At 47.9% G+C, this 27,690-nt stretch overlaps 1 protein-coding gene across 1 annotated transcript in view; it reads right to left on the bottom strand.

Moving 5' to 3' along the window:
* The window catches only part of LOC132817315 (receptor-type tyrosine-protein phosphatase-like N), a 281,771-nt gene that overhangs the window by 138,671 nt on the left and 115,410 nt on the right, over positions 1-27,690 (bottom strand). The window contains exons 11-12 of the mRNA XM_060827725.1: positions 21,381-21,467; positions 15,016-15,095 (exon numbers count right to left, since the gene is read on the bottom strand). Coding sequence (XP_060683708.1) covers positions 15,016-15,095; positions 21,381-21,467 — 167 coding nt within the window. The remainder of the gene's footprint in view (positions 1-15,015; positions 15,096-21,380; positions 21,468-27,690) is intronic.

The following is a 27,690-nucleotide window of genomic DNA, read 5'->3' as shown; positions in this document are numbered from 1 at the left end:
TTTCCAAGTTGGAACAATAGAAGCAGCCTGAATGGGTGGAGTCCAGTTCCCACAGAATTCAGATGGGCAGGAAAAGATTGTTTAAATATATTTTAAAAATGAGGGAGGCCAAAATAAGGGTGGCACGGAGGCTCAATGGTTAGCACTGCTGCTTCACAACGCCAGGGAGCCGGGTTCGATTCCAGCCTCAGTCTGTGTGGAGTTTGCACATTCTCCCTCTGTCTCTGTGTGTTTCCTCCCACAATCCAAAGATATGCAGGCCAGGTGAATTGGCCATGGGAAATTGCCTGTAGTGTTAGGTGCATTAGTCAGGGGTAAATACAGGAGAATGGGTCTGGATGGGATATTCTTCAGAGGGTCGGTGTGGACTTGCTTGGCTAGAGGGCCTGTTCCCACACTGTAGGGATGCTAATTATTTTTTTTAAAAGAAGTTACCATAGACCCTGTATAGAGCGAGGCTGTGAAACAATAATGGACAATAAGAAACTGTGAGAGGTATTTAGGAAATAGGTTGTATCAGCTTGTATGGTACAAGACACTAGTGATATTCCAGAAGCATTAATTGATCAAGGGGCAAAAGAGGGGCAGGAAATAAGTATCACTAGACAAAAAGGGCTAGGAACCTGGACCTGGGTGGATTGCACCCCAGGATATCAAAAGGAAGGAGCTGCAGAAATAATGGATGCATTTGTTGTCATAGAGTTGTACAGCAGACACAGACCCTTTGGTCCATCCAGTCCATGGTGACCTTAATCACAAACTAAACTAGTCCCACCTGCCTGCTCCTGGCCCATAACCCTCCAGACCTTTCCTGTTCATGTACTTTAGTCGAGAGTGTGGTGCTGGTCAGGCAGTATCCTCCGACTCGCAGTCCTCACTTTCTCCTATTCAAGTACTTATCCAAAAATCTCTTAAATATTGTAATTGTACCCACATCCATCACTTCCTCAGGAGGTTCATTCCACACGCCAACCACCCTCTGTGTAAAGGAATTTGTCCCTCGTACCTGTTTTAAATCAATCTGCTGTCACCTCAAAAATGTGCCGCTGACTCTTGAAACCCCTATCTGAGGGAAAGGACAGCTACCATTATCTATATTATATATTATCGATATTATCTATCACCCTATCTATATCCCTCATGTAGTAATCTTTCAGAAACCCTTAGATTGTAGGAAAGTCCTATGGATTTGAAAACTGTCAATGTTATATCCTTATTCGAAAGGGAAGGAAATCAAAGTTTGTGAGAAGATTTGTAGCTCGGCTGCTCGTTGTTGTGGTTCTGTTCGCCGAGCTGGGAATTTGTGTTACAGACGTTTCGTCCCCTGTCTAGGTGACATCCTCAGTGCTTGGGAGCCTCCTGTGAAGCGCTTCTGTGATCTTTCCTCCAGCATTTGTAGTGGTTTGTCTCTGCCGCTTCCGATTGTCAGTTCCAGCTGTCCGCTGCAGTGGTCGGTATATTGGGTCCAGGTCGATGTGCTTATTGATTGATTTTGTACACTATGTACAAAAGGACTGCACAAAACACTACATAGGACAAACAGGAAGACAGCTAACGATCCGCATCCATGAACATCAACTAGCCACGAAACGACACGACCAGCTATCCTTAGTAGCCACACACACAGATGATAAGCAACATGAATTCGACTGGGACAACACTACTATTATAGGACAACCCAAACAGAGAACAGCCAGGGAATTCCTAGAGGCATGGCACTCATCCACAGATTCAATCAATAAGCACATCGACCTGGACCCAATATACCGGCCACTGCAGCGGACAGCTGGAACTGACAACCGGAAGCGGCAGATTCAAACCACTACAAATGCCGGAGGAAAGATCACAGAAGCACTTCACAGGAGGCTCCCAAGCACTGAGGATGTCACCTAGACAGGGGACGAAACGTCTGCAACACAAATTCCCAGCTCGGTGAACAGAACCACAACAGGGAAGGAAATGTTTTTTTATAAAGAAAGCAATTATCGGCCAATTCACTCAAAATCTATCTTTGGGAAAGTGTTATAAAGGGTATAATAACACAGTATTTAGAAATATATAATAAAACCCACACAGGATCACCTTAGCTTCCTGAAGAAAAAATCTTGCCTGACCAATGTAGCGGAGTCCATTTCTGAAGAAGCATACCGGACTCAAAAAGTTAATTCTCTGTTTCTCTCTCTTCAGCTATGGCCAGACTTGCTGAGTTTAATTAGTATTCACTGTGTTGGTTTCAGATTTCCAGCATCTGCAGTATTTTGCCTTAATTTGAAATTTCATTGAATTCCTTGAGGAGGTAACAAGCATGATTAATGAAAGGGAACCGCTGGAACTGATATATTTGGATTTCCAAGAGGCATTTGACAAGGTACAATATGTTTAGATTAGGTTAGATTCTCTACCGTGTGGAAACAGGCCCTTCGGCCCAACAAGTCCACACCGACCCTCCAAAGAGTAACCCACCCAGACCCATTCCCTATATTTACCCCTGACTAATTTACAACCTGGGCCTGATGGCATTTACCCTAGGATCCTCTGGGAAGCTAGGGAGGAGATAGCAGAGCTATTGGCCTGGATTTTTATGTCGTCATTGTCAACTGGAATAGTGCCAGAAGACTGAAGGATAGCGAATGTGGTCCCCTTGTTCAAGAAGGGGAGTAGGGACAGCCTGAGTAACTATAGGCCAGTGAGTCTCACTTCTGTTGTGGGTAAAGTCTTAGAGAGAATTGTAAGGGATAAGATTTATGAACATCTGGATAGGAATAATGTGATCAAGGATAGTCAGCATGGTTTTGTGAAGGGCAGGTCGTGCCTCACAAACCTTATTGAGTTCTTTGAGAAGGTGACTAAGGAGGTGGATGAGGGTAAAGCAGTAGATGTGGTGTATATGGATTTTAGTAAGGCGTTCGATAAGGTACCCCATGGTAGGCTAATGCAAAAACTACGGAGGTATGGCATTGAGGGTGCATTAGAGGTTTGGATTAGGAATTGGCTGGCTGGAAGGAGACAGAGGGTAGTAGTTGATGGACTAGGTTCATCTTGGAGTGCAGTTACTAGCGGTGTACCACAGGGATCTGTTTTGGGACCGTTGCTGTTTGTCATCTTTATAAATGATCTAGAGGACAGGCTTGAAAGCTGGGTGAGCAAGTTTGCGGATGACACAAAGGTCGGTGGAGTTGTGGACAGTGAAGAAGGATGTGGCAGGTTACAGCGGGATATAGATAAGTTGCAGAGCTGGGCAGATGGAATTCAATGTAGCTAAGTGTGAAGTCATTCACTTTGGTAGGAGTAACAAGAAGATGGATTACTGGGCTAATGGTAGGCTACTTGGTAGTGTGGATGAGCAGAGGGATCTTGGTGTCCATGTACACAGATCTCTGAAAGTTGCCACCCAGGTAAATAGTGCTGTGAGGAAGGCATATGGTGTACTGGGCTTTATTGGTAGAGGAATTGAGTTCCGGAGTCCTGAGGTCATGTTGCAGTTGTATAAGACTCTGGTGCGGCCTCATCTGGAGTATTGTGTGCAGTTTTGGTCGCCATACTATAGGAAGGATGTGGAGGCATTGGAACGAGTGCAGAGGAGGTTTACCAGGATGTTGCCTGGCATGGTAGGAAGATCGTATGAGGAAAGGCTGAGGCACTTGGGGCTGTTCTCATTGGAGAAAAGAAGGTTTAGGGGAGATTTGATAGAGGTGTATAAGATGATTAGGGGTTTAGATAGGGTAGACACTGAGAACCTTTTACCGCTAATGGAGTCAGCTGTTACTAGGGGACACAGCTTTAAATTAAGGGGTGGTAGGTATAGGACAGATGTTAGGGGTAGATTCTTTACGCAGCGGGTTGTGAGTTCATGGAATGCCCTGCCAGTAGCAGTGGTGGACTCTCCCTCTTTATGGTCATTTAAGCGGGCATTGGATAGGCATATGGAGGTTATTGGGCTAGTGTAGGTTAGGTAGGTTTTGGTCGGCGCAACATCGAGGGCCGAAGGGCCTGTACTGCGCCGTATTTTTCTATGTTCTGTGTTCTAATGCACCTAACACTATGGACAATTTAGCATGGCCAATTCACCTAACCTGTACATCTTTGGACTGTGGGAGGAAACTGGAGCATCTGGAGGAAACCCACGCAGACACGGGGAGAACATGCAAACTCCACACAGACGTTTGCCAGAGGCTAGAATTGAACCTGGGACCCTGGCGCCATGAGGCAGCAGTGCTAACCACTAAGCCACCCAATGGTGGGCTGGTTAATAAGACCCCATTGTTTTGCGGGTAGCATACTAACATGGATAGAGGATTGGCTGACTAACAGAAGGTGGAGAGCTGGGATAAGAGAGGAAGATGATTTGGAACTAGTGGATTAGGGATTAGTGCAGGGGCCACAGTTATCTACAATAAATGTTAATGATTTTGATGAGAAAGTGAACGTACTGTTGCCCAAGTCTGCAGGTGACACAAAATAAGTGGGAAAGCGAGTTGTGAGGATGACATAAAGACGCTGCTGAAGGTTATAGACAGGTTAAGTGAGCCAGAAAAACCCTTGCGGGTGGAGTACAATGTGGAAAAACGTGAGGATATGCACTTTGGTGGGAAGAATAGAGGAGCGGAATATTATTTAAATGGATAAAGGCTGCAGAAAGCTATGGAACACAGAGGGATTCGGGGATCATCATCCACGAATCCTACCATCCAAATCCAGTGGATAATAGGGAAGGCAAAGGAATTTTGGCCTTTACTTCTAACGTTGCAGATATAGATGAGGAATTTCTTCTCTCAGAGGGGAGTGAATCTGTGGAGTTGTGAACCACAGAGGGCTGGCGAGGCTGGCTCACTGAAGTACATTTAGGGCTGACACAGACAAATTTAATCAGGAAGGGAATCAGGGGCTATGGGGAAAGGAAATTATTCGAAAATCTGAAACAAAATCAGAGATTGTTGGAGAAACTCAGCAGGCCCATGGAGACAAAGCAGAATCTGGGAAGACCGAAGCAGAGTTAACGTTTTGAGACTAGTGACCCTTCTTGAAGTATTAACTCTGCCTTCTCTCCACAGACCTGCTGAGTTTCTCCAGCAATTTCCAAGTTTGCGCCAGTATAATATGACTGGAGTGTTGCTCTAATTGGTGTTCACATCCCACAAAGATCAGATTCATGTTGAGATAGATATCCAGCAGTTTACAAACAATACCAACTATTCACATTGCTATATCACAGACTTGCATGTGTAATTACTGTCTAATACATTATACAAGCATGACTGACTGAACGTACTATGCTGAGTGTGACTGAGGTGAGGTGGATATATGGAATGCCACCCATGTTGTGATGCCCTGTAATTATCTTAAAGATACACTGCGTGTCTGGTCTGGAATCCAAGCCATAAATGATAACTTCACCGTCTCACTTTAACATGTATATCTAAAGGCATAGAAACAATCAATCTATGATGAGTTAGTGGGCACAGTGACATGAGCCAATCTTGGTTGCATCCATGATTTGGAGATGCTGGTATTGGACTGGGGTGTACACGGTTACAAATCACACAACACCAGGTTATAGTCCAACAGATTTAATTGGCTAATCTGGGAACTCAGTGGAGGATCATGAGACTGTTACCAGAATTGTCTGATAAGGAGAGATTGGTTCAACTGAGCTTGCATTCATTAGCAACAACCCTGACTGTGTTAACGATAACCCCTCTACACCCGAAATGTTGACTTGCCCACCTCCTGATGCTGCCTGGCTTGCTGTGTTCTTCCAGCCTCCTGCCTGGCTACTTTTGATTCCAACATCTGCAGGGTTTTTTTTGTCTCCCACATGTGATTCCAGACTGCCCTCTGGGAAATTAGGGATGGGTAATAAATGCTGGCCTCCTCAGAAATGCCCATCTCCCATGAATGATTTTTAAATAATTGTTGGAAAGAAAAGAAATAAATTAGCTCCAAAAGTTAGTGTGTTTCCAATTAAACCTGTTGGACTATAACCTGGTGTTGTGTGATTTTTAATTTGCATCCAGTTATTGTGATATGGTGGTGTAGCTTCACTCTGCAACATGCTGTCTGTCAGCAGGGAAGGATAGGGCTCATTTATTGAAAGGAATGGCTGTTAGGCAAAAGTGGGGACTGCAGATGCTGGAAATCAGAGTCTAGATTAGAGTGGTGCTGGAAAAGCACAGCAGGTCAGGCAGCATCCGAGGAGCAGGAAAATCAACGTTTCGGGCAAAAGCCCTTCATCAGGAAAACAGGCAGGGAGCCTCCAGGGTGGAGAGATAAATGGGAGGGTGGGGCTGGGGAGAAAGTAGCAAAGAGTACAATAGGTGAATGGGGGTGGGGATGGAGGTGATAGATCAGGGAGGAGGGTGGAGTGGATAGGTAGGAAGGAAGACAGGTAGGTTATTGTCTAACCTGAAACTTTCAGAACCTGAGGCTTCAGCTTCTGGTTGTACTTATGTTCTTTGTTCTATGTCTTCAGCGTGCTTGACCATTGCTCATTACGGTGTTAAATGACCGAGGCTGGACATAGCAACCATTAGGTAAAAACAATGACTGCAGATGCTGGAAACCAGATTCTGGATTAGTGGTGCTGGAAGAGCACAGCAGTTCAGGCAGCATCCGAGGAGCAGCGAAATCGATGTTTCAAGCAAAAGCCCTTCATCAGGAGAGAGGAGGAAAGCTTCTTCAAGGCAGGCATCCTTTAGCTCGTATGGTCATTTGAATATCTCGAGTCCATACACCGTTGGGATAACTGTCAAAAACCTCTTGCATTTATTTCTTTTCTTTCCAACAATTATTTAAAAATCATTCATGGGAGATGGGCATTTCTGAGGAAGCCAGCATTTATTACCCATCCCTAATTTCCCAGAGGGCAGTCTGGAATCACATGTGGGAGACAAAAAAAACCCTGCAGATGTTGGAATCAAAAGTAGCCAGGCAGGAGGCTGGAAGAACACAGCAAGCCAGGCAGCATCAGGAGGTGGGGAAGTCAACATTTCGGGTGTTGAGGGGTTATCGTTAACACAGTCAGGGTTGTTGCTAATGACTGCAAGCTCAGTTGAACCAATCTCTCCTTATCAGACAATTCTGGTAACAGTCTCATGATCCTCCGCTGAGTTCCCAGATTAGAAATGGGTTCCATTCCCAAGTAAGTCTGTCTTTCTACACAAGTCGGAACAATATACAATATGAGCAGACATTCCCACACTTTAGAATTAATAGGAGCTGGCCATGAGAGCGGTGGGAATGTGGAATGCATGACCACGGGTTGGGATGAGGTGATACGTTATTTAAGGGGGCGTTAGATAGAGACACGAAAGAGAAAGGAATAAAACGACAGGTCAATAGGGTGGGGTGAAGAAGGGGAGTGAGAGGCTCACGTGGAGCATAAACATCAGCTGAGTGTACAAGGGCCGAATGGCCTGACCCCAGTCTGGAAAGGACTAGGTTGTGTTTAACAGGATCATCACAGGATTAGGGTTAGGGTCAGGGTCAGGGTCAACGTTAGGGTTAACTTTAGGATCAGGCTTAGGGTTAGGGTCAGGGTTAAGTTTAGGGTCAGGGTCAGGCTTAGGGTTAGGGTCAGGGTTAAATTTAGAATTAGGGTTAGGGTTAGATTGAGGATCAGAGTTAGGGTTAGGGTTAGGGTTAGGTTGAGGATCAGAGTTAGGGTTAAGTTTAGGATCAGGATTTGGATTAGGGTTAGGGTTAGGGTCAGGGTTAGGGTTAGGTTGAGGATCAGAGTTAGGGTTAGGGTCAGGGTTAAATTTAGAATCAGGGTTAGTGTTAGGTTGAGGATCACAGTTAGGGTCAGGGTCAGGATTAGGGTTAGGTTGAGGGTCAGTGTTAGAGTTAAGTTTAGGATCAGGCTTAGGGTCAGGGTCAGGGTCAGAGTTAAGTTTAGAATCAGGGTTAGGGTTAGATTGAGGATCAGAGTTAGGGTTAGGGTCAGGGTTAGGTTTAGGGTTAGGTTGAGAATCAGAGTTAGGGTTAAGTTTAGGATCAGGGTTAGGGTTGGGTTTAGGGTCAGGGTTAGGGTTGGGTTTAGGGTCAGGGTCAGGGGTTAGGGTTAGGGTGCTAACCTCGGGCTCTGTCACAGTCCGACATCATGGATGTGACGAAAGGCAAAGGCAGTGGTGGATTGGGGGCATCTATGAATAGCATTAGGGGTTGGGTTTGGCCTGTGCAGCTCTGAGGGGGGGGCTGTTCCCATGAAGCAGGAGGTGATGGCTACAGAAGGCCTTGCTGGGACCACACCCAGCATTTCCTGTTTCTTTCACTTCTGACCACAGACAAAATTCTATCGAAGGGTGATCACCTGAAGTAATAATCACTCATTCAGTTTCTGGGGTCGGCAGTTTCCTGCTCCCAACCATCTTTAGCTGCTTCATCAATGACCTTCCCGCCTTCATAAGGTCAGATGTGGGGATGCTTCCCGATGATTGCACAGTGTGCAGCACCATTCACAAACTCCTCAGATCCTGATACAGTCAGTGTTCAATCAAAACAAGATGTGGACAGTGTCCAGGGTTGGGCTGACAAGTGGCAAATAACATTCATGCTACACAAGTGCCAGGCAATAATCATCTTAAATAAAAGACAACCTAACTACTGCCCCTTGACATTCAAAGGTCACTGTTACCCCACTATCAACATCTTGAGGGTTACCATTGACCAGAAACTCAACTGAACTCACCACAGTGGCAGGTCAGAGGTCAGGAACATTGTGTTGAGTCACTCATCTCCTCACTTCCCAAAGTCTGTCCACCATCTACAGGGCACAAGTCAGGAGTGTGATGGAATACTGCCCACTTGCCTGGATGGGGGACAGCTCCAACAACACTCAAGAAGCTCAAGTCTGCGTGGGTTTCCTCTGGGTGCTCCCGTTTCCTCCCACAGTCCAAAGATGTGTGGGTCAGGTGAATTGGCCATGCTAAATTGCCTGTAGTGTTAGGTAAGAAGTAAATGTAGGGGTATGGGTGGGTTGCGCTTCGGCGGGTCGGTGTGGACTTGTTGGGCCGAAGGGCCTGTTTCCACACTGTAAGTAATCTAATCTAATCTAATCTAACCATCCAGGACAAAGCAGCCACTTGATTGGCACCACATCCACAAACATCCTCTCCCTCCACCACTGACATTCACCAAGATCCTCAGACAACACCTTCCAAACCCACAGCCACTTCCATCTAGAAGGACAAGGGAAGCAGGTACATGGGAACACCACTCCCTACAACATCTCCTCCAAATTCTGACCTAGAAATATATCATCGTTCCTTCACTGTCACTGGGTTAAATCCTGGAATTCCCTCCCTAAGGGCATTGTGGGTCTCCCTTTAGTACATGGACTGCAGCGGTTCAAGAAGGCAGCTCACCCGCACAGTTTCAAGGGGCAACTAGGGACAGGAGAAAGTGAGGTCTGCAGATGCTGGAGATCAGAGCTGAAAATGTGTTGCTGGAAAAGCGCAGCAGATCAGGCAGCATCCAAGGAACAGGAAATTCGACATTTCGGGCATAAGCCCTTCTTCAGGAATGAGGAGAATGTGCCAGGCAGGCTAAGATAAAAGGTAGGGAGGAGGGACTTGGGGGAGGGGCGATGGAGATGTGATAGGTGGAAGGAGGTCAAGGTGAGGGTGATAGGCCGGAGTGGGGTGGGGGCGGAGAGGTCAGGAAGAAGATTGCAGGTTAGGAAGACGGTGCTGAGTTCGAGGGTTTTGACTGAGACAAGGTGGGGGGAGGGGAAATGAGGAAACTGGAGAAATTCAGGAATGAGGAAAGTGTGTCCAACAAGTAGGGACAGGCCCAGTCAGTGACTATAAGATATAAGAACAAGTTCTTTCAGCCCATCCAGCCTGCTCTATCATTGGATCATGGCTGAGATGTTTCTCAGCCCCACTCTCCTGTCTCTGTGTTAAATACACTCTGTGACATGGCCTCCACAGCCCTCTGCAGCATTGAGTTCCCCACATTCCCCACTCTCTGGTTGAAAAAATTCCTCCTTATCTCAGTTCTAAAGGGTTGTCCCTTCACTTTGAGGCTGTGCCCTTGAGTCCAATGTCCCTCCTACCAATGGAAACATCTTCCCCACCTCCACTCTATCCAGGCCTCTGAGTATTCTGTGGGTTTCAGTCAGACCTCCCTCATCCATCACCTCCCTCATCCTTCTAAACTCCATCAAGTACAGACCCCGAGTCCTCAACCACTCCTCATATGACAAGCCCTTCATCCCCAGGATCATCCCTGTAAACCTCCTCTGGATCCCCCTCCAACAGCACATCCTTCCTTAGACACAGGGAACAAACTGCTCACAGTATTCCAAATGTGATCTGACCAGAGCCTTATACAGCCTCAGTATTACACCTCCGCTTTTGTATTCTAGTCCTCTTGAAATGAGTATTAACATTTCATTTGCCTTCCTAATTACCAGCTGAACCTGCATGTTAACCTGAAGAGAATTCTGACCTAGGGCTCCCAAGTCCCTTTGTGCTTCAGATTTCCAAAGCCTTTCCCCATTTAGAAATCAGTCTGTCTTCACTCTTTCTACCAAAGTACGTAACCTCATATTCTCTCTGCCACTTTGCTCACTCTCCTCGTCTGTCCAAGTCCTTTTGCAGCCTTCCCGCTTCCTCAACACTATCTGCTCCTCCAGCTAGCTTTGTATCATCTGCAAACCTGGCAACAATTCCTTTGTCTAGATGGTTAATGTATAATTTTTTTTAGATTAGATTCCCTACAGTTCGGAAACAGGCCCTTTGGCCCAACCAGTCCACACCGACCCTCCCAAGAGTAACCCACCCAGACCCATTTCCCTCTTTATTCCTGATGAAGGGCTTATGCTCGAAACGTCGAATTCTCTATTCCTGAGATGCTGCTTAACCTGCTGTGCTTTGACCAGCAACACATTTGCAGCTGTGATCTCCAGCATCTGCAGATGCATCTGCAGACCTCATTTTTTACTCAATTCACCTGACCTGCACATCTTTGGACTGTGGGAGGAAACCCACGTAAACACAGGGAGAATGTGCAAACACCACACAAAGAGTCACCCGAGGCTGGAATCGAACCTGGGACCCTGGTGCGGTGAGGCAGCAGTGCTGACCACTGAGCCACTCGTGTGAATAGTCTCAACACCGACCCCTGTGGAACTTCACTGGTCACTGGCTGCCATCCTGAAAAAGACCCCTTTATCCCCACCCTCTGCCTTCTGTCAGTCAGCCAATCCTCTATCCAGGCCAGTACCTTGCCCCTAACACCCCATGAGCTATTTTCTTATTTAGCCCCCACCATATCAAAAGCCTCCACAGCCCCCTGTTGCCAGGATTGGAGGGTTTGAGCTATAGGGAGAGGCAGAACAGGCTGGGGCTGTTTTCCCTAGAGCGTTGGAGGCTGAGGGGTGACCTTAGAGAGGTTTACAAAATTATGAGGGGCATGGATAGGGTAAGTAGACAGAGTCTTTTCCCTGGGGTCGGGGAGTCCAGAACTAGAGGGCAATGGTTTAGGGTGAGAGGGGAAAGATATAAAAGAGACCTAAGGGGCAACTTTTTCACTCAGAGGGTGGTACGTGTATGGAATGAGCTGCCAGAGGAAGTGGTGGAGGCTGGTACAATTGCAACATTTAAGAGGCATTTGGATGGGTATATGAATAGGAAGGGTTTGGAGAGATGCTGGCAGGTGGAACTAGATTGGGTTGGGATATCTGGCTGGCATGGACAGGTTGGACCGAAGGGTCTGTTTCTGTGCTGTACATCTCTGTGACTCTGACTCCAATTCTTCTGAAAATCAAACGTCCTCAGAGTGAATTTTAAAAATTAGAGATGGGCAACGAATCCAGGTCCAGCCAGCGATGTCCCTGTCCAGTAAGTGAATTTAAAATGTAAAGTATGTTCGAGCCCACTCAGCAGAGAAGTACCTTATCTCTTAGACTGTCAGGCACTGAACGGGAGGTGAAGGGTGAGTGGGGGGGTGTTTGGTGGGGAAGGGGGAAGATTACAATAATCGCCTGCTAAAGAGCATTGCCACCGGGATCTACCTTAACGCCTGCAGTTTCAGCAACTGACCCCCTCCCCTGCCATCTACTCCCCTCTGTTGCATGTCCTTAGCGAGGGGATGGTTAATTAATCTGTGCTTTTCTCTCGAGCAGGTGCACAGAGGTGGGGCTGCCTGATGGGTGGGACACTTGCCCATGACCCACATTCAGTGTGAAGGTCACATCCATATTCAGGGGTGGGGGAGTTTGTTCAGAGATCTCGGTCTGCCCTTCAATCAGACAGCGACAGCGAGGTGCCCCAGCCCTGGGGAATAATTACCCCCACCCCCACCCCGGCTCACAACGTTCATTTCATTTCAATCAGGATCATCCGAGATGGCGCAGCGCTGGGAAGGGGGATGGTTAATGAGAATCTGCTGCCACTCAAAATAGATTGAATACAAACTAGGCTCCCTCCTCCTCCTACCCTGTCCTCCATCGTCATTACCAAGGAAGGAAAGAAGGAACTTGCATTGACATAGCGCCTTTCACCATCTCAGGATGCTCCAAAGCCCTTTCATTGAATTCAGTCCTTCCCGAGGGTCAGGGCTGTGCAGTAATGCGTACACAGCCCTTTCCTACATGCTGCAGACCATGCTGGGGGATGTCAGGTAGAGGTTAGCTACACTCCACAATAAGGGGAAGGGGTCCCCCTGCCATTTACTCAGCAGAAGGGGGTAGGGCAGAGGATTGAAGTTACATCTGAAAAAAGGCACCTCCAACAGTGTGGCACTCCCTCAGTACTGACCCTCTGACAGTGTGACACTCCCTCAGTACTGACCCTCTGACAGTGTGGCACTCCCTCAGTACTGACCATCTGACAGTGTGACATTCCCTCAGTACTGACCCTCTGACAGTGTGGCACTCCCTCAGTACTGACTCTCTGACAGTGCGGCACTCCCTCAGTACTGACCCTCTGACAGTGCAGCATTCCCTCAGTACTGACCCTCTGACAGTGTGACACTCCCTCAGTACTGACCCTCTGACAGTACGGCACTCCCTCAGTACTGACTCTCTGACAGTACGGCACTCCCTCAGTACTGACTCTCTGACAGTGCGGCACTCCCTCAGTACTGACTCTCTGACAGTGCAGCATTCCCTCAGTACTGACCCTCTGACAGTGTGGCACTCCCTCAGTACTGACCATCTGACAGTGTGACATTCCCTCAGTACTGACCATCTGACAGTACGGCACTCCCTCAGTACTGACTCTCTGATAGTGCGGCACTCCCTCAGTACTGGCCCTCTGACAGTGCAGCATTCCCTCAGTACTGACCCTCTGACAGTACGGCACTCCCTCAGTACTGACTCTCTGACAGTGCAGCACTCCCTCAGTACCGACCCTCTGACAGTGCGGCACTCCCTCAGTACTGACCCTCTGACAGTGAGACACTCCCTCAGTACTGACCCTCCGACAGTGCAGCACTCCCTCAGTACTGACCCTCCGACAGTGGCAGCACTCCATCAGTACTGACCCTCCGACAGTTTATTGTTAATCATCCATTAGGCATTGCTGTCTGGGCCCAGCATTTATTGCCCATCGTTAGTTGCCCCTTGAGAAGATGGGGGTGAGCTCCCTTCTTGAACCGCTGTGGTCCATGTGCTGTGGGGTAGACCCAAAATGTCCCTTCGGGAGGGAATTCCAGGATTCTGGCCCAGCGACACTGAAGGAACAGCGATAGACTTCCAAGTCAGGATGGTGATTGGGTTGTAGGGGAATTTGTAGGGCGTGGTGTTCCCATGTATCTGTTGCCCTTGTCTTTCTAATTGGAAGTGGCCATGGGTTTGGTAGGTGCTGACTTCGTGAATTTTTGCACGTACTCCTCTGCTGTCTCTCTCTGTAGGGGACGCAGCACAGGAGGGTGTGTGTGTGCGTGTGAGTGAGTGTGTGTGTGTGCGCGCGCGCGCGCGCAAGAGAGAGAGGGAGAGTGGTGGGATGGGGGTGGAGAGAGAGAGAGAGAGATGGGGGAGAGAAAGCGAGGGGGGAGAGAGAGAGAGAGTGAGCGGGAGTAGTGAAAGGGGAAGGAGAGAGGAGGTGTAGAAAGAGGGAGACGGTGCATGGGTTTGAGAGAGAGTGAAAGAAAAACAGACAGGGAGCTGGAGAGACAGGGAGATCGGTGGAGGGCGAGAACGAGACAGGGAGATGGGTGGAGGGTGAGAATGAGACAGGGAGATGGGTGGAGGGTGAGAACGAGACAGGGAGATGGGTGGAGAGTGAGAATGAGACAGGGAGATGGTTAGAGGGTGAGAACAAGACAGGGAGATGGGTGGAGGGTGAGAACGAGACAGGGAGATGGGTGGAGAGTGAGAATGAGACAGGGAGATGGTTAGAGGGCAAGAATGAGACAGGGAGATGGGTGGAGGGTGAGAACGAGTCAGGGAGATGGGTGGAGGGTGAGAACGAGACAGGGAGATGGGTGGAGGGTGAGAACGAGACAGGGAGATGGGTGGAGGGCAAGAACGAGACAGGGAGATGGGTGGAGGGCGAGAACGAGACAGGGAGATGGGTGGAGGGTGAGAACGAGACAGGGAGATGGGTGGAGGGTGAGAACGAGACAGGGAGATGGGTGGAGGGCAAGAACGAGACAGGAAGATGGATGGAGGGTGAGAATGAGACAGGGAGATGGGTGGAGGGCGAGAACTAGACAGGGAGATGGTTAGAGGGTGAAAATGAGACAGGGAGATGGGTAGACTGTGACAGAAGGAAAAGGAATGGGGTTGAGGGAGGGGTAAGGAAGTGTGGGGTATGAAGAGGGAAGTGGGAACGAGGTGTAGCTTTCCTTGAGGTCACTGTAAGTACACTCTGGGGCTTTTCATTGGAGAATTGTCTCGATGTATGTCATAAGCAGCCATCTCCAATTAGATCAGAGTCCTGCTATTGGTCACAGTGGCTGAATGATCAAGTGATGACCTCCCCCTGACCCTCCCGCCACCCCACTCCCCCCCGATCCTATAATTAGCCCGTGGGGTACACTGTAGGTGGGCGAAGGCTCTGTACTCACTGGCTTTATCAGCTACCTCAGCGATGGTCAGATTTTGGTCATTATGTCGCAGTCGGAAGGTTAATGCTGGCCCAATGACGCTGAAACAGAAAGAATGACATTTATATCGCACCTCCCACGACACAACGTCTCCAAGCACTTTACCGTCAATGGCCTGTTGCAGTGGAGGAGCCAATCAGTGCACAGCAATATCGAAGTATAAAAAATAGGAACAGGAATAGGCTATTCGGCCCCTCGAACCAGTTCTGCCGTTCAATAGGACGACAGCTGCTCCAATATTGCTCTCATCCACTTCACTGCCCTTTTCCTGTAACCCTCGATTCCCCGGCCGATCAGGAATTTATCTCATGGCTGAACATCTCAGTCCCCTGTTCCCAGTTTCTCCCCCACACTCTTTGATCCCTCTATCCCTAAGAACTATATCAAACTCCTTTTGAAAGTAGGAAAAAGTGAGGTCTGCAGATGCTGGAGATCAGAGCTGAAAATGTGTTGCTGGAAAAACGCAGCAGGTCGGGCAGCATCCAAGGAGCAGGAGAATCGACGTTTCTGGCAATGGGAAACCTGAAGAAGGGCTTATGCCCGAAACGTCGAATTTCCTGCTCCTTGGATGCTGCCTGACCTGCTGCGTTTTTCCAGCAACACATTTTCAGCTCCTTTTGAAAGTATCCAATGTTTGGGCCTCAGGCCTCCTTTCTGTCCCTGAATCCTGCAACAAACAAGAAAAATAGGAAACTGAGTGATCCTGAATGTTCAGGGTTCAGGGATAAACATTGCTCAAGATAACCAATGAGAACGTGGCTGGGTCTGTCTTTGAAAAGGTAGCCATTGGCATCCACTCGGAAGGATGGAGGGGGTATCTGCTGAATGCGCTGTTGCCTGTGCCCACTTACCTCAGTGCTATGTTGGGTGACCTGAGTCTTCTGTTGTGCAGGAGGGATGGCAGGTCCAGGGGAGGGAGCATCTGTCTGGGATAGCAGTGTGACCAATGGAGGACCTGGCCTGGATGGCTGCAGCTCCAAGAACGCTCAAGAAGCTGGACATCATCTAGCCACTTGATCGTCATCACATCCACAAACATCCACTCCCTCCACCGCCGACGCTCAGGAGCAGCAGTGTGGACCATCTACAAGATGCACTGCAGATATTCACCAAGGATTCTTAGACAGCACCTTCCGGTTCTGAGGAAGGGTCGCGCAACCCGAAACGTTAACTTAGATTTCTCTCCACAGAGGCTGCCAGACCTGCTGAGCTTTACCAGCATTTGCTATTTTTTCTTCCAAACCCACGACCACTTCCATCTAGAAGGACCAGGGCAGCAGATACATGGGAACACCACGCCCTGCAAGTTCCCCTCCAAGCCACTCACCATCCTGACTTGGAAATATATCGTCGTTCCTTCAGTGTCGCTGGGTCAGAATCTTGGAATTCCCTCCCTTACGAATAGTCCATTCGGCCCGTCAAGCATGCTCTCCACCAGTCAATATGATCAGTCATGGCCTTAGGGAGGGAATTCCAGGATTTTGACTCAGCGACACTGAAGGAACAGCGATATATTTCCAAGTCAGGATGCTAAGAGGCTTGAGGGGTGGTGGTGTTCCGTTGTCCTTCTAGATGGAAGTGGTCGTGGGTTTGGAAGGTGTTGCCTGAGGGTCTTTGGTGAAGAACATCTTGTAGATAGTACACTCTGCCGCTACTGAGCATTGGTGGTGGGGGGAGTGGATGTTTGTGAGTGAGGTGCCAATCAAGTGGGGGCTGCTTTGACCTGGGCTTTAAGTATCTGCTTTGATTGTGAGGTGTTTAGATCAAATGAATAAAGAGAAGCTGAACAATTGAGTGCTGTGCTCAGATTTAGTGGCAGGGAACGAGAGACATCTTGAGGAAAAGGGTTTCACTGTACACCCAGTAAGTGGTCAGATCCTGGAACCAGGAAATGGAGACTGTGGTGGAGGGACATTTCAAATGAGCTGCCAGAGGAAGTGGTGGAGGCTGGTACAATTACAGCATTTAAAAGGCATCTGGGTGGACATATGAATAGGAAGAGTTTAGAGGGATATGGGCCAAGTGCTGGCAAAGGGGACTTGATTGGGTTGGGATAGCTGGTCGGCATGGATGAGTGGGACTGAAGGGTCTGTTTCCGTGCTGTACGTGTCTATGACTCTAAAATGGGTGGGGATTGCTGGGCTATGCAAAGAGCTAGCATTGACCTGGTGGGCTGAATGGTGGCCTCCTTCTTCTGCAGTTCTCTGGTACAGCAGCAGGCTCGAGGGGCCGAGAGTCCTGTGCTGTCCCGAATTCCTGTCTCACCTTATCCAAAAGGGGGAAAGGAGTTAAGGGAAAGTCAATACCCTGAAGGGTAGAATGGTCACCCCTTTTATCTGAAGATTACCTTCACTGGCAAAGCTAGTGACTCACAAAATCACCTCCATTTACAGAGGCTGCAACAGACTGAATCCCACTCCGTGACTAAAGAAAATCTTTACAATAACTGGGAGAGAAACTTTCTGTTTAATGTTTTTGTGCATTTTCATACAGGGTTCCGTGGTAATGTCTGCCCCCTAATGTTGAGTTTCAGCTTAACAACATTTCATCCAGTCTCAGTAGTTATTCCATTATTCTTCATAATAACATCACCAGTTCCCTTTTCCCCAAAATAGAACCACAGCACTCATATAGCAGAAAATGAGGCCATTTCACCCTGCATTTTGCTGCTGGGTCTCTGAAGGAATAATTCAACTGAGTGCCTGCAATTTTACTGTCACTTGTATTTTTGTTTTCAAAAAAAAAATACAGTGAAAAGTGTTTAAGTCACCATACCAGGTCACCCCGAGCACAACCAACCAGAAATACAGAGAATAGGGAGGCTATCTAACCCTCTGATATTCAATATGATCATGGCTGAACATCCAACTCACTGTTTCCACAATCTCCCCATACCCTTTGGTCCCTTTAGTATCAGAGTCATAGGGATATACAGCACAGACTAATGCCCTTCGGCCCATCTCTTCTGTGCCTGTCAACAATAACCACCTGACAATTCAGATCCCATTTCCCAACACTTGACCCACAGCCTTGTGTGTTTTGGCATTGCAACTGCACATCCTTTAGCCCCAGGAACTACATCTAACTCCTTCTTAAAAACATCCAATGTTTTAGTTTCAACGGTTTTCTGTGGCGGAGAATTCCACTGACGCCCCATTCACTGGGTGAAGACATTTCTCCTCAGCTCAGTCGGTAATGGCCGACCCAGTATCCTTACAATAGACAATAGACAATAGGTGCAGGAGTAGGCCATTTAGCCCTTCGAGCCTGCACCACCATTCAATGTGATCACGGCTGATCATTCCTAATCCGTATCCGCTCCCTGCCTTATCTCCATAACCCTTACACTGTGCCGTTGGACTGGTTCTGGACTCCCTGGTTCTTGAGAACATCCTTCCGACATTTGACTTGTCTAGTTCTGTCAGAATCCTATAGATTTCTATGAGATTCCAAACCTGTTCCATACACCCTCCACCACCTCATTCTTTAGATAACCCCAGGGAATATAGTCCTAAGTGACCCAGGCTCCCCATATACACCAGTGCTACCATCCCAGGATTCCGTCTAATTGACCCAAGTGTCATTTGAAAGCCACGTTTGGACCTGCCTCCACCACAGTGTTTAGTGCATTCCACATCCTCACTATCAGCTGCAGGGAAAGGTCTACTCTCATACCTCCATTGATTCATTTTCGAACCACCTTTTAAACCGGTGTCCTCTGGTTCTCAATCCTTCCACGAACGGGAGCAGATATTACCTCTAGACTATATCCAGATGCCTCCTGATTTTAGATACCCAGAACGAATCTTCTTTTAACCTCTGAGGAAAGCCTCTTCAAACCTCTCCAACCTTGAGCCTGACCCACCATTCAGCGGGATCAGGGCTGATCCATGGCCTCCCTCCATTACCGGGCCACATTCCTTCACACTTCTGCTTAACAAAAATAAACTATCTCAGATTTAAAATGAACAACTGATCCAGCATGCACTGCTGTTCGTGGAAGAGAGTTCCAAGTCTCTCCCACCCTTCGGGGGGGTAGATGGGCTTCCAACCATCTCTCTGGAGTGGCCTGGCCCCCATTCTATCCAGGTGACTGAAGTTCCTCATTCTTGGAACCATTGTTGTAAAACTCCTTTGCTGTCTGCCCGATGTGTTCACATCCTTCCCCCCACAGTGTTCTGCTCAGAACTGCGGCCAAAGTTGCCAGTGTTTAATACAAGCTCAAAATAAACCGTTTGTTCTTGTCCTTTATGGAGAAAGTGAGGTCTGCAGATGCTGGAGATCAGAGCTGAAAATGTGATGCTGGAAAAGCGCAGCAGGTCAGGCAGCATCCAAGGAGCAGGAAATTCGACGTTTCGGGCATAAGCTCTCCTTCAGGAATTAAATCATTCCTGATGAAGGGTTTATGCCCGAAACGTCGAATTTCCTGTTCCTTGGATGCTGCCTGACCTGCTGCGCTTTTCCAGCATCACATTTTCAGCTCTTGTCCTTTATGCCCCAGGGTAATAAATCCCAGCATGCTCTACACTTTACTGACTGCAATTCCAACCTGTCCTGCCCTGTCAATGACCTCTTACAACCTCGCCACATGGAACTGTAGAGTCATAGAGATGTGCAGCACAGACTCTTCCCCCCCGCAACCCGTCCATGCTGACCAGATATCCTAAACTAATCTAGTCCCATTTTATCAGGCCAGGAGATGTGGGAGCAGAAATTAGGCCATTCAGCCCATTGAGTCTGCTTTGCTATTCAATCCTGATGAAGGGCTTTTGCCCGAAACGTCGATTTTCCTGCTCCTCGGATGCTGCCTGAACTGCTGTGCTTTTCCAGCACCACTCTAATCTAGACTCTGGTTTCCAGCATCTGCAGTCCTTGTTTTAACTGCAATTCAATCATTTGCCAGCACTTGGCCCTTATCCCTCCAAACTCTTCCTATTCATATACCCATCCAGATGCCTTTTAAATGCTGCAATTGTACCAGCCTCCACCACTTCCTCTGGCAGCTCATTCCATACACACACCACCCTCTGTGTGAAAAAGTTGCCCTTTAGGTCCCTTTTAAATTTTTCCCCTCTCACCCTTAACCTATGCCCTCTTGTTCCCCACCCCAGGGAAAAGACATTGCCTGTTTACCCTATCCATGCACCTCATGTTTTTTTAAACCTCTATAAGGTCACCTCTCAGCCTCCAACGCTCCAGGGGAAACAGCCCCAGCCTGTTCAGCCTCTCCCTGTAGCTCAAATTCTCCAACCTTGGCAACATCCTTGTAAATCTTTTCTGAACCCTTTCAAGTTTCACAACATCTTTCCAATAGGAAGGAGACCAGAATTGCAAGCAATATTCCAACAATGGCCTAACCAATGTTCTGTACAGCCGCAACATGATGTCCCAACTCCTGTACTCAATACTCTGACCAATAAAGGAAAGCATACCAAACACCGCCTTCACTATCCTATCTACCTGTGACTCCACTTTCATGGAGCTATGAACCTGCACTCCAAAATCTCTTTGTTCAGCAACACTCCCTAGGACCTTACCATTAAGTGTATAAGTCCTGCTAAGATTTGCTTTCCCAAAATGCAGCACCTCGCATTTATCTGAATTAAACTCCACCTACCACTTCTCAGCCCATTGGCCCATCTGGTCCAGATCCCGTTGTAATCTGAGGTAACCCTCTTCGCTGTCCACTACACCTTCAATGTTGGTGTCATCTGCAAACTTACTAGCTATATCTCATATGTTCACATCCAAAACATTTATATAAATTACGAAAAGCATTGGACGCAGCATCAATCCTTGTGGCACTCCACTGGTCACAAGCCTCCAATCTGAAAAACAACCCTCCACCACCACCCTCTGTCTTCTACCTTTGAGCCAGTTCTGTATCTAAATGGCTAGTTCTCCTTGTATTCCATGAGATCTAACCTTGCTAATCAGTCTCCCATGGGGAACCTTATCGAACACCTTACTGAAGTCCATATAGATCACATCTACTGCTCTGCCCTCATCAATCTTCTTTGTTACTTCTTCAAAAAACTCAATCAAGTTTGTGAGACATGATTTCCCGTGCACAAAGCCATGTTGACTATCCCTAATCAGTCCTTGCCTTTCCAAATACATGTACATCCTGTCCCTCAACTTGCCCACCACTGATGCCAGACATTGTAACCCCTTTACTGCTCTGCGCTTTATTTAATATCTTTTCCCCTTCAAAGTCAATCCTCTCCCCCCTCCCCACCTCTGCTGGAGTAGGCGGTGGTCTAATGATATTTGGGAAATCATTCTCTGAACATTGGCCGTTCCCACGGCACTGTATGGACACTTACCTGATGTTGATGAAGCTGACTGTTGCAAGATGTAGCTGGTGAGCCAAGGATTCCAGCAATTTAATCCCATCGGATAGGGTCAGGGGTCTGCAAGAGGGAGGGAGAGAGAGCGGGGGGAAAGAGATAGAGGGGTGAAGAGAGAGAGCACACGAGTGGGCAAGAGAGACAGAGAGAATGACGGGGGAAAGAGAGAAAGAGTGAGGAGGGAAGTTGGAGAGCGAAGGGAGAAGAGAGACAGAGGGTGCGGAGTAAGAGAGAGTGTGAGACCAAGGAGGAGAGAAAGACAGTGCGATGGGAAAGAGAGAGAGTAAGGGGGAAAGAGAGCGAAGGGGAAAGAGAGAGAGAAAGAGAGAGAGAGAGAGAGTGAGTGAGTGGGAGAGAGAGCGAAGGGGAAAGAGAGAGGGAGCGAGAAGCAAAAGAGAGAATGAGTGAGTGAGGGGGAAAGAGAGAGAGAGGGAGCGAGAGGCAAAAGAGAGACAGAGAGAGTGTGAGGGGGAGAGGGAGCGAAGGGGAAAGAGAGAGGGTGAGAGAGGCAAAAGAGAGAGAGAGTGAGTGAGTGAGGGGGAAAGAGAGAGAGAGGGAGCGAGAGGCAAAAGAGAGAGTGAGTGAGTGAGGGGGAGAGAGAGAGAGTGAGTGAGGGGGAAAGAGAGAGAGAGAGAATGAGGGGGAGAGAGAGTGAAGGGGAAAGAGAGAGGGAGCGAGAGGCAAAAGAGAGAGTGGGGAGAGAGAGAGTGAGGGGGAAAGAGAGAGAGCGCGATGGGGAAAGAGAGAGTGTGAGGGGGAAGAGAGAGAGAATGCGATGGGGAAAGAGAGAGCGGGGGAAAGTAAGAAAAGAGTGAAGTTAGACACAACAAATTACAGCACAAGATTGTGGAGATTAAGTACTCGAGATGGCACGGTCAGGGTTTAGTAATCAGCCTATTTGGCTGCTCGTTAGTTTATGTGGTTCGAACGTTTGTGTCTAAATACTTTGAGATTCCAACGACAGATCACTGGCCTGAAATATAGGCCACACACAACAATCAATAATGGAGGACCTTGCCATTCTGGCAGCTTACTGAACATCACACTGGTGACTGCACTTCACTGGCCAGGCCAGGCACTACAGAAATGCAGGTGGTGAGGCTGAAATGTTAAACAGTGACCTGAACACAAAACTACAAGGAGGCAGAGAGAATTTGGGGAAACTCACCCGAGGGACTGCCTCATCACTTCCCACCTCAGCAGCTCGGAGACAAAGAGCTGGTGGAGGAGGGAAAGCAACTAAGCGCGTTCTGCCCCACGGAAACTCATTTGAATGTCACCACATGATCACAATAGGAAAATTAACTCAGAGGCGATATTCTGATACTGGACGGGTCTCGATGGTTCAGATCAGCTGGATTGTCCCAATGTCTCTTTCTCTCTCTCTCTCTCTCTGTCTGTCTGTCTGTCTGTCTGTCTCTCTCCTACCTCAGATTGATTTCAGTGAGGTAGCCAGACTGCTGAGTGAGCTGGACCTGGATAATAACCGGGCTAGGGCTGATAAATGGTAATGACGTTAGAGAATGTCAAACACAGAACAGTACAGCACAGTACAGACCCTTCGGCCCTCGATGTTGTGCTGACTTTTTATCCTACTCTAAGATCAGACTAACCTACATACCCTACATTTTACTATCATCCATGAGCCAATCCAAGAGTTGCTTAAATACCCCAAATGTATCTGACCCTACTCCCACTGCTGGCAGTACATTCCACACACCCACCACTCTCTGTGTAAAGAACCCACCTCTGATATCTCCCCTAAACCTCCCTCTAATTATCTTAAAATCATACCCCCTCGTGATAGACATGTCCACCCTAGGGAAAAATCTCTGGCTATCCACTCTATCTATGCCTCTCAACATCTTTTACACCTCCATCAAGTCACCTCTCAACCTTCTTCCCTCCAATGAGAAAAGCCCTAGTTCCCTCAACCTTTCTTCATAAGACACACCCTCCAGTCCAGGCAGCGTCCTGGTAAATCTCCTCTGCACCCTCATCCTTCCTATAATGACGCGACCAGAACTGAACACAATATTCCAGGTGTGGTCTAACCAGGGCTTTATAGAGCTGCAGAGTAACGTCGCGGCTCTTAAACTCAATCCCCCTGCTAATGAAAGCCAACACACCATACGCCTTCTTAACAAACCTATCAACCTGGGTGATAACTTTGAGGGATCTATGGAACACGGACCCCAAGATCCCTCTGTTCCTCCACACTGCCAAGAATCCTGCCCTTAACCCTGCAATAGTGACGAAGGATATATAGGTTGCAGAGAGACAGAGGTAGGATGCAGAGCTGGGCTGAGAGGTGGCAAATGGAGTTTAATGTGGTCAAGTGTGAGGTGATACACTTTGGACGGAGTAATCGGAATGCAAAGTACTGGGCTAATGGTAAGATTCTTGGGAGTGCAGATGAGCAGAGAGATCTCGGTGTCCATGTACACAGATCCCTGAAAGTTGCCACCCAGATTGACAGGGTTGTTAAGAAGGCATGCAGTGTTTTGGCCTTTATTAATAGAGGAATCGAGCTCCGGAACCATGAGGTTATGCTGCAGCTGTACAAAGCTCTGGTGCGGCCACACTTGGAGTATTATGTACAATTCTGGTCATAAGAAGGATGTGGAAGCTTTGGAAAGGGTGCAGAGGAGATTTACTAGGATGTTGCCTGGTATGGAGGGAAGGTCTTACGAGGAAAGGCTGAGGGACTTGAGGCTGTTTTTGTTAGAGAGAGGAAGGTTGAGAGGTGAATTAATAGAGACACACAAGATAATCAGAAGGTTAGATAGGGTGGACAGGGAGAGCCTTTTTCCAAGTATGGGGACGGTAAACACGAGGGGACACAGCTTTAAATTGAGGGGTGATAGATATAGGACAGATGTCAGAGGTAGTTTCTTTACTCAGAGAGTAGTAAGGGTATGGAATGCTTTGCCTGCAACAGTAGTAGATTCGCCAAGTTTAAGTGCATTTAAGTTGTCATTGGACAGGCACATGGACGTACATGGAATTGTGCAGGTGGGATGGGCTTCAGATTAGTATGACAGGTCGGCACAACATCGAGGGCCGAAGGTCCTGTACTGCGCTGTAATGTTCTATGTTCTATAACTGCATTCAAATTTGATCTTCGAAAGTGAATCACTTCACACTTTTAAACGTTTAACTACATTTGACACATCTCAGCCCAGCTCTGCATCCTGTCAATGTCCCGTTGTAACCTACAACAGCCCTCCACACTATCCACAACTCCACCAACCTTCGTGTCATCGGCAAACATACTAACCCACTATTCCACTTGCTCATCATAAATATCACAATGATCAGAGGTCCCAGAACCAATCCCTGCAGAACACCATTGGTCACCGAGCTCCAGGCTGAATACTTTCCATCTACAACCACCCTCTGTCTTCTATGGCCTAGCTAATTCTGTATCCAGACAACCAGGTTTCCCTGTATCCCATGCCTCCTTACTTTCTGAATAAACCTACTATGGGGAACCTTATCAAACACCTTGCTAAAATCCATATACACCACATCCACTGCTCTACCTTCATCAACATGTTTTGTCACACCTTCAAAGAATTCAGTAAGGTTTGTGAGGTATGACCTGCCCCTCACAAAGCAATGCTGGCTATCTCTAATCAAACTAAGCTTATCTAAATAATCATAAATCCTGTCTCTCCAGAATCCTCTCAGAATCCTCTCCAGAACTTGCCCACCACCAACATCAGACTGACTGGTCTGTAATTCCCAGGTTTATCCCTGTTCCCTTTCTTGAACAAGGGAACATCATTTGCTACCTTCCAATCATCTAGCACTACTCCCATGGACAGAGAGGACACAAAGGTCATCGCCAAAGGCGCAGCAATCTCTTCCCTCACTTCCTGTAATAACGTCAGGTATATTCCCATCTGGCCCACGGGATTTATCTATCCACATGCTTTTCAAAATATTCAGCACATTCTCCTTCCTAACATCAACCTGTTCTAGCACACCGGCCTGTTCCACAATGTCCTCACGTACGTCAAGGTCCCTCTCAGTAGTGAACACTGAAGCAAAGTATTCATTAAGGACCTCCCCTATTTCTTCCAACTTCAGGCACAGGTTCCCTCCATTAACCCTGAGCAGCCCTACCCTCACTCTGGCCATCGTCTTACTCCTCATATAAATGTCCGCTAAAGTTTTTTCATGCCCCCTCCTAGCTCTCCAAAGTCCAATCTTCAGTTCCTTCCTGGCTACCCTGTAACCCTCTAAGTAAGTCTTGTCTGATCCTTGCTTCCTCAACCTTAAGTAAGCTTCCTTCTTCCTCTTGACTAGATGTTCCACATTCCTTGTCACCCAAGCTTCCTTCACCCTACATCCCTTCCTTGCCTCAATGGGACAAACCTGTCCAGCCCTCTCAGCAGGTGCTTCCTAAACAACCTCCACATTTCTGTCATGCAGTTCCCTGAGAATATTTGTTCCCAATTTATACTCCACAGTTCCTGCCTAATAGCATTGTAATTCCCCCTCCTGGGGGATATCATTGACCACAAACTCAACTGGACTCTCCACATAAACACAGTGGCTATGAGAGCAGACAGGGGATTTGGAATCCTGCAGTGAATAATTCATCACTTGCCTCCCCAAAGTCTGTCCACCATCTACAAGGTACAAGTCAGAAGTGTTTATTTTTATTTAATAATTTATGGTGCCAGCATTTATTGCCTGTCCCTAGTTGCCCCTTAAGAAGGTGGGGGTAAGCTGTCTTATTGAACCACAATTTGGAGATGCCGGTGTTGGACTGGGGTGTACACAGTTAAAAATCACACAACATCAGGTTATAGTCCAACAGGTTTAATTGGACGCACACTAGCTTTCAGAGAGAAGGAGCGTCGCTCCGAAAGCTAGTGCTTCCAATTAAACCTGTTGGACTATAACCTGGTGTTGTGTGATTTTTAACTTATTGAACCATGGCAGACCATGTTCTGTAGGTAGACTCCAATGCCCTGAGGGAGGGAATTCCAGGGTTGTGACCCAGCGACAGTGAAGGAACGGCGATATATTTCCAAGTCAAGATGGCGAGTGGTTTGGAGGGGAACTTGCAGTGGGTCATGTTCCCATGTATCTACTGCCCTTGTCCTTCCAGATGGAAGTGGTCATGGGTTTGGAAGGTGCTGTCTGAGGATCTTTGATGAATTTCCGCAGCGCATCTTGTAGATGGTCCACACTGCTGCTACTGAGCGTAGGTGATAGAGGGAGTGGATGCTTGTGGATGTGCGATGGAATATTACCCACTTGCCTGGATGAGTGCAGTTCCAACAACAATGAGCAAGTGTGACACCATATATACAACCGCGAAGATACAGGAAGAGGCCATTTGGCCTATCAAGTCTACACTGATCCTCTGAAGACCATACACCCCACCCCCCCCACCCCACTCTATTCCTGTAACTCCACACTTCCCATGGCTAATCCACCTAATCTACACCCACGCTAATCCTGGATGTTTTAACATGGACAATCCACCTAACATTTACCTTCAGAACAAAGCAACCCCACTTGATTGGCACCACGCCCAGAAACATCCATTCCTTCCACCACCAACACTCAGTAGCAGCAGTGTGTACCATCTACAAGATGCACTGCAGGAATTCACCAAAGATCCTCAGACAGCACCTTCCAAACCCACAGCCACTTCCAAAGAGTGTGGTGCTGGGAGATTACAGCCGGGCAGGCAGCATCCGAGGAGCAGGAGAGTTGACATTTCAGGCATCAGCCCTTCATCAGGAAGTACTTCTGCCTGAAACAGCGACTCTCCTGCTCCTCGGATGATGCCTGACCTGCTGTGCTTTTCAGGCATCCCCTGTCCTCACCTTTTCAACGGCCACTACCAGCTAGAAGGACAAGGGCAGCAGATACATGGGAACACCACCCCCTGCAAGTTCCCCTCCAAGCCCCTCATAATCCTGACTTGGAAATATATCGCCATTCCTTCAGTGTCGCTGGGTCAGAATCCTGGAATTCCCTCCCCAATGGCATTGTGGGTCAACCTACAGCACATGGACTGCAGTGGTTCAAGAAGGCAGCTCATCACCACCTTCTCAAGGGGTAACTAGGGACAGGCAATAAATGCTGGGCCCAGCCAACGATGCCTGAAATAACTCCACAGAAGCTGTTATCCCCTCACCAAGTCACTCTTTATTTATACTGAATACTCACTGACTATGCTACTCCCTTCAGGCACCATTGTGTCAGTATCTCTGACACACATCCTTCTTGTGTCAGCCAGGGCTCCCTGACTGGACCA

Source organism: Hemiscyllium ocellatum, chromosome 7 (assembly GCF_020745735.1).
Source record: "Hemiscyllium ocellatum isolate sHemOce1 chromosome 7, sHemOce1.pat.X.cur, whole genome shotgun sequence".
In the NCBI taxonomy this organism is placed as follows: domain Eukaryota; kingdom Metazoa; phylum Chordata; class Chondrichthyes; order Orectolobiformes; family Hemiscylliidae; genus Hemiscyllium; species Hemiscyllium ocellatum.
This window is presented reverse-complemented; position numbering and strand designations above follow the sequence as displayed.